The following is an 8,074-nucleotide window of genomic DNA, read 5'->3' as shown; positions in this document are numbered from 1 at the left end:
GATTCACGCACACCACAACTCTATGGCATTCCTAAACCAGACAAACAGGCCTGCCCCCTACGACCTATATGTCCACTTATGATTCATTCAACTACAATCTCGGCAAATACATAGCCTGGGCTTTTTTTTTTTTGGTACCTGATGATGACAAAACCTTGTCGAAACGCTGTATATTTGCTGTTATGTTAAACTTATATTAAAGTTTTTCTTCATTACCAGCCATTATTAAACATCATGCTTGCCCATGTACTGCCATTGTATGCCATAGGTAGTTATGGTAGATGCAGCAACAACAACGCTGCCAAACTGTATATCCTTATTAAATAAAAACAACAACAAACAAAACACCATTGAAGCTTAATACATATTGAAGTAGTAGCTAAAGACAGCGAAACATTTCATTATGTAAGCCTACATCTACTACTCAACCTGAACATATCTAAATACAATCGAATATCAGAAGCTGGATATCAAAAATCGATATTTGACCAAAACTACTATTCATTACATTCCTAGTTTCAACAAATGTAAGTGTAATTGTATGTATGTTAATAGACTTTGTGTAATCTCTAATTGTAATCTTTATAACGTTTAACCAATTACTAAAGAATGAACTACTGAGAGACCTGGAAATAGCAAGTATTTCGGCATTAATACAAAAACCAACAACAACTTCATCCACCACGGTTTTGAAAAGTTAACCTTAAATGAACTGAAAACCAAATGTCAACCGTTTTTCTACGCAGGTTATGATGGTCCACTTCAGTACACTATGGCTGAAGACAACCCCGATGGCATGACCAGCATTCAAGTGGTTACGTCACTTTCACGTTCAAAGGATGATCTAATTTCCGGTGAGAATATCTCCATACGATCCTTAGATCGAGTTGGTGTGTTTTAACTCTAAACAGATTTGTATTATGTCAAAATGTTGTATGTTGATAAGCCTAAATCTGGTAATAATGACTGATATTTTCTAATACCGTATACAAACTGAAAACTTGGTTCTTCTGTAAAGTAGCTTTTCTCTTTGTGTACTTTAAATAAATTTATGAAGGTGGTAACTAGATGCTATTACGTGGCTGTGGTTTACGCTGCTATTGCCTCCACGAGGTTCTACTGGGTCCGATCAAAAGATTATAGAACGCTTTTACCCCTAAATGAATTGGCAATAATATGATTTTGTTTTCACAGTTACCACTAGATGAAATCGGGCGTGGCATACTCTGATGGTTATCTCATGACCGAACATGCTCGGCTTTCAACCGTGGAGGCGTTATAATGTGACGGTTAACACTAATGTTTGATTAGAGTAGCCCAAGAGTTTTTGGTGGGTGGTGATGACTAGCTGCCTTCCCTCTAGTCTTACACTGCTAAATTAGGGACGGCTAGCGCAGATAGCCCTCGTGTAGCTTTGCGCGAAATTCAAAAACAAACAATTAACACTGCATTCTTTATCTAGTCCCAGTTTTTATGGTCTCACAGTCGGTATGATTTGTTTGTTTGTTTGTAATTAAGCACAAAGCTACACAAGGGCTATCTGTGCTCTTCTCACCACGGGTATCGAAACCCGGATTCTAGCGTTGTAAGTCTGCAGACATACCGCTGTACCACTGGGGGGCAGTCGGTATGATGAGCTCTGGATTGAGGGAAATGCGTCGTCTGCAATGGATATAGCGAACATAGTGGTGTGGTAGGAATACTACTTTTATACACTTTTCTCATTATTTAAAACTCCTAAGGGACGATATAAAGAATACGGTGTTAAAAATATAATAGGCCTAATACGAATGTCTGATAAGAAGTATATTTAATTATAATCATGCTTCGCCATCTTGGATGAAACGTTCACACCAAAACAAGATTTTACTTCCAAAGAATCTAGTATTTACATGTGTAAAGAGCAAAATTATATTAAAGTTACAATACAGTACTTTCGGTCGTTTTTGTTAGAAAAAGGTTAATCTTTTTTCTGAACTGGTCGCGTTTTGTGATAAGTGAGTATATTTCTAATTAAACTTACGCCTACTAAACATACTAGTAACCTAAGTAACGGTTACCACACTATGGGATGGTGGAATGCGTCATTCAGCATGCAGGTATTAGGAATCCTGATCCTGCAGTTACTTCATTCGTCGTAAAGACTTGTCCAAATTTAACAGTTTAATATTTTTTAGAGTAGATAAGACGAACATGCTTCTTCTTAAGTTTATTATATAGTTTCGCTTAGTAGAATATATATATAAACATCAGAGTTGTCTGTCTGGTGTCCAAAGTAGAGAACAATTGACTGAACCAATCTCAACTAAATTTAGTAAAGTAACTTAAGCGGACCCTCCAAAGATCTGGGTTAAATGGATGAGCTGTTTGAGCGAGCCGTCATTGATTTGTTATTGTCGCGAGGAGATCAGTAGCCAAAACACTTGAAACAGACGCAGAACGAAAGCGACATTTAATACCGCGTAGCTCGGGTATCTTTCCTTTGGACAAACGGCTCCTGTGTTATACGACTCCAATTAATGGAAGAAGGCAACATATGATTCCAAGTCTGGCATTATTGACTGCCTTTTCTAGTTGTTATATGTTTTGGTTAGAAACGTTTTTGTAACAACGAAAAACCTGCTCAATGCTTTGAATTTACAACTTGATAATATTCTTTTTAATCATATCATTTCGAATTCTTGTCTCTTGCAGTTCGAAGTATTTAGCCTGAAGGTGGCTTTCAAATAAATCTATTAGAATTCTTAAATCTACCTGTTTAAGCAACTAACTTATAGACAGCCTAAACTACAGCTGTTATCCTTGTTTGATATCAAAGCTACGTGTTAGTCTTCCGAAATGAGTGGTTTTGTTGTATAACAATTGAGTACTAAATAGATTAATTTGAGAATTTCGCGCAAAGTTCCATAAGGGTTATCTGCGCATAGCTCCATAAGGGTTATCTGCGCAAAGCTCCATAAGGGTTATCTGCGCATAACCGTTTCTGAGTTTTAACTGATAGACAAAAGGGATGACAGCTAGTGAACAGAATCCACCGTCAACACTTGGGGTACTTCTGTCTCATCGAATATTGGGATTTGGCCATCACTCTTACAAGTTACAGCAAATCCAAGGCTCCAATGTGCGATCGCATTTTTGCTGCAGTTCGAGGCGAGCCGTGAATCTTAACCAACTAAGCCACTCCAGGATATTATTTTACATAGTAAATATACATACATTTGTAATACTTTTCATGAGGCAGTTATTTTATATTGTTATTAGTATAAGGGGACGTTTATAAAAATATAAAAAAAACATCTCTCACGTAAAAACGACTAAGAAATCTTTTCATCCGTGATAAAACGTGACGTGGAAACCAGTACATGTATTTTGAAGCGCCACCTATAAATAAATATTGATAGACTCAAGTGACCATGAAAGAAAAAAAGAGTAATGTAAAGCAATTTCTCAAATGTTGTCATTGATTCATTAATAAATAACGCCTTTACAAACACGAATACCTTGAACAAAGGGTGACCTCGCGTGTAACTTCGTCATTACTACGTCGTAGCTACAATGCATTTCTTGATCAAGCGATGAGTGGGTGGGCAAAGCAGTAATGTTACCACCAACAATAACATTGTCTATAGAAAAGCATGAGGAGCTTGTCTATAAGCGTATATAAACATATTATATATTAAGCTCTTAAACTTTGTTTTTCTATATATATATACATATACATATATATATTTCAATTTGAAAATATTTTATATCCTTCCATTTAATAACATAATATACTACTCTACGATAAGAAATGACGATTCACCTGGCGGTGACACTAGTAACTTTGGTGATCAGGGCAATAACTTGAAACCATAACATGTGATTTCTGCCCATACATTAGACAGAGGTTAAAAAGACAACAAATCAAAATCGAATTTAATGTTATTTGTCTGACGTGTTACTGATCCATTAGTTTGCTTGTTCACAAATCTAAATAGATTTATTTTTGTATTCTAAAAAAGAAATAAGAAAAGAAATATGTTATTCATTCCTGTTAATAATGTTTAATTTTATTACAAAACACTCAACTTTACAATAGAAATATGTTCCAAGTTGTAGTTAGTGTCTCAATTTAAGGTTAAGATTATGTCATATAGCGTGTTTTATATAAAGACGTTAGGCCTTAAAAAGGTAGTTTGAAACCCGAGATACGGGAGCTGCTGGATAGAATAGGCATTCTGACATCCCCGTAGATATTTACAAATACACGGGATGCTTATATAAATTGTTTGTTCAGTTCTGCTGAGCCTTTTAGTACTCTAGTCAATCGAACGCATTGTGTAAAGCACAGAATTTAGTAACGATGGGACCACCGTAATCAGTTTGAACTTTACTTTATGAAGTGACTGATAATTGTTTCATTTCAGTGAATGTCACGCTCCAACGACGTATTTTAATTTGTCTTTAGATTGAAGTGGGACAGCGGTAAGTCTACGGATTTACAGCGTTACAATCAGGCGTTTGATTCCCCTCGGTGGACACAGCAGATAGCCCGATATGGCTTTGCTATGAAATAAACACACACACATTGAAGTGTGAATTTAAAAAGTGGATAAAATAGGATACCCAACTCTTTGCTAATTTCCAGCTATTTGCTATAAAGTTTTATACGATAATGCGAAACAAATGCGTGAATAGAAGCTGGAAAATACATATAGAGCATATAACTAATAAGATAATTTTCCTAGATTTTGTAAGCGTTGAAAGATATCTAATGAGATTTGTTAAGTTAACATTACCTGTTCAATAAAGGATTTTCTATTTCAGATTTGAGCAAACCACAGCCATTGTTGACTTTGTGTAGGACTGTTTACATAAGACTATGTAGGCTTGTGCGTGTTTGATTTTTTATTAAGCGTTCTTTATTGAAGGAAAAGGAATTCTCAACGTTTTCCACAGATTAACAGAAAACAGCGAAGCCCCTGATCCTAACTCGGAGGGTCAAACAGTTTATAGACGTATCGAATTCCTATACAGATCCCCTCACGGGCAGAGCTAGAGGGAGAGAGAAATGCTAGTTCGAGTTCGATTAAGAACAGCTTGCTCCTCAAATATCATGTAACGGAAAACAGAGCACAACCGAACCAAACACACATCTAGATATTAATAATATATGACAGCTATAGGCCTAGAGAACTAAAACATATGTTGTTCTTATGAGACTAGTATAGGATTTCACATCTAAAATTCTCTCTATTTGTAAGACATTTCAAATGTTTTAGTTGTCAATGTAGTATACACTTCCTTTATATATATAAAAAAATACTTCTTAACACAGACAGTTTCTGTGTATTATACCTCATGACAGCTATAGGCCTAGAGAACTAAAACATATGTTGTTCTTATGAGACTAGTATAGGATTTCACATCTAAAATTCTCTCTATTTGTAAGACATTTCAAATGTTTTAGTTGTCAATGTAGTACACACTTCCTTTATATATATAAAAAAATACTTCTTAACACAGACAGTTTCTGTGTATTATACCTCACCTGAACCATAAGTGTAAGAAATTACACATTTATATACATCATGCTTTACTGTTGTTAATCATGGCATCAGGGTATAATTTGTTATATAACAATGTTATCACTAGGCCATTATTTTGGCTATTTCTTTTTTAAACAAAAGACGGACGACAAAACGTGAGAGATATCAGACCTGCTTTTTTTGTATATCTCTTCAAGTGCATCCTTTACAACTATTACAGAAATTCCAATACATTTAATAAGCCTAACAGGACTTTCTGAAAGTAAAAAATCTTAGAGACAGACATTATATGACATTCCATATTAATTCACAGGGATTGAATGGTTAACCACTTAATTTTATAGTATAGTTAAATTTCAAGAAACAGTCAATAAAAATTGTGACTATATCAGTAGTCAGAAATGACAACAAATACATAACTTTATATCTGTCAGATATACAAAGCTTCAATACTTTAGCATAGTACACCAGCTCAAATATTCGTATAGTCCTAGAACGGTCAACATTGCATTGAGATAAGCGACATGTATTGTTTGTCTGTATTCACGTCAACAATGTGTTTTCAGATAATCTTTCCAATTAAATTATTGTTGTTATCTTTCAAAATTTGTACTGCATACTGGAGGGATTTACACATTCTGATAAAAGTTGAGAAAATACTACCTTTATACTCCAGATAAATATAAAAGAATATATTTGCATTTTAACCAACGTTTCGCCTTTGCGGCTTCATCAGGGTTAATAGACACACAACTATTAATATTGTCAATGAAACTATTATCCGCTTGTGTAGGATTCGACCAATTCCGTTAAACGGTTTTGTTGCCTTGTTACTAATATGTTAAAAGCTAGACAGCTACATTTTCCTGTCTAGAGCATTTTATTCTCTCCCCCCAGTAGCACAGCGGCATGTCTGCGGACTTACAACGCTAGAAACCGGGCTTTGATATCCATGGTGGGCAGAGCACAGATATCCCATTGTGTAGTTTCGTGCTTAATTTCAAACAAAAAGTATATTATCAGAGATTGGACACTACAGGAATTTTCTAAAAAGGTAAAAACATTTATGAGTAAATTATTAACTTAAAATGTATATATAGCGCCATCTGTAGAACAAATAAATTAGAATGTTGTTTTATTTTTTCCTTGTGGTACAGCTACACAACGAACTAACTGTACTGTGTCCACCGTTGGGAATCGAATCCTAGATTTTATCGTTGTATGCAAGAAACTGTGTAGTAGCTATGAGAACGAGCATAAAATATTTTTATCAAGTGATTTTTGTAATTCTCTAACGAAGAGAGTGTGCAAAATTGTTTACATTTGACAATAGCAGATACTATCATATTAAATCAAATATTTTTAATAATCCACAACCAACCAAAATATGTATTTCTAATTTCTAGAGGCAATTTACATATTTTAGTTAACGTTTTGTTCTGTTAAGAAATACATTAGGAAAAAAACGTTTGATTCAGCTAATAATTTGGAAACACATTTATTCATATTTCTTTACGAGCGTGGATTAAAAGTTAAAACATATGAAGATATCAAATACTTTTAACAGTTGAGAACTAAATATTGATATTCTGCCCTCTGCGGACTGTCTTCAGAATATATATAGAATGTCGTGTATTTAGGTATAGTCAGTTTCTATATACTTATCCAAGTGTATTCATGAAGCTAGTCATTATATGTTCAGACTAAATGTATGCTATATGTTTGAGCGTGCCTAAACAGGCTGTTTATGCTTTTGGATTTGGTTGGCTACATTGTAAGTATGTTGTTTGTTTTTGAATATCACGCAAAGCTTCACGAGGGCTATCTGCGCTAGCCGTCCCTAATTTAGCAGTGTAAGACTAGAGGGAATGCAGCTAGTCGGCACCACCCACCGCCAACTCTTGGGCTACTCTTTTACCAACGAATAGTGGGATTGACTGTCACTTTATAACCTAATATCTTCTGAACCGAACCTCATCTGATGTTTAAAAAATAACTCGTTGACTATATGCGTTTTATGTCTTCGGAAGAATAACTAACTTTGTAAATTACTCAAAGAAAGAAAGAATTAATCAATATCTGATAAACAATAGAATATCGGCAAATATAAAAATAAAAACTTACCAACTAAATAATAATTATAAACTATATTACATAACAATAGGAAAATGCATCCAACGGTGAACATGTTGCACATAGACCTAAGAAAACAATAACAATAACCATCATAAGGCGGTCATCTCTAAAACACATTCCTCCTCACCACTGTTTTTTCATTATCTGTCTGGTGTAGGAGGACAGTTTCCCAATCTATAGTCCGATTACACAAAAATCCACAGTTGTTAGTTTCGGCCACTTGACCGGTATGTATTCATATGGAATAGCACGAATATCCATTTAATTCTCCAGCTGCTCGAGGTATGCGACAGTTGAACAGATTTTTAGCAATCGATGTGTTCGAAGGAAAACGAAGTTTGATTATAAACAAGATTACGACACTTATGATAAACAACATTGTTTATTGACAAAAAGGGGACATGGAC

General features: G+C 34.7%; 1 protein-coding gene across 2 annotated transcripts in view; it reads left to right on the top strand.

Moving 5' to 3' along the window:
• LOC106468241 (protein king tubby 1-like) overlaps positions 1 to 8,074 on the top strand; it is an 87,123-nt gene that overhangs the window by 50,077 nt on the left and 28,972 nt on the right. For both annotated transcript variants that reach the window (XM_022396572.1, XM_022396571.1), the window contains exon 3: positions 747 to 854. In XM_022396572.1, the coding sequence (XP_022252280.1) occupies positions 747 to 854 (108 nt within the window). The remainder of the gene's footprint in view (positions 1 to 746; positions 855 to 8,074) is intronic.

The sequence above is a fragment of the Limulus polyphemus genome, unplaced genomic scaffold, assembly GCF_000517525.1.
Source record: "Limulus polyphemus unplaced genomic scaffold, Limulus_polyphemus-2.1.2 Scaffold2930, whole genome shotgun sequence".
Taxonomy (NCBI): Eukaryota; Metazoa; Arthropoda; class Merostomata; order Xiphosura; family Limulidae; genus Limulus; species Limulus polyphemus.
The sequence above is the reverse complement of the archived record's forward strand: the minus strand, read 5'-3'. Positions and strand labels throughout refer to the sequence as shown.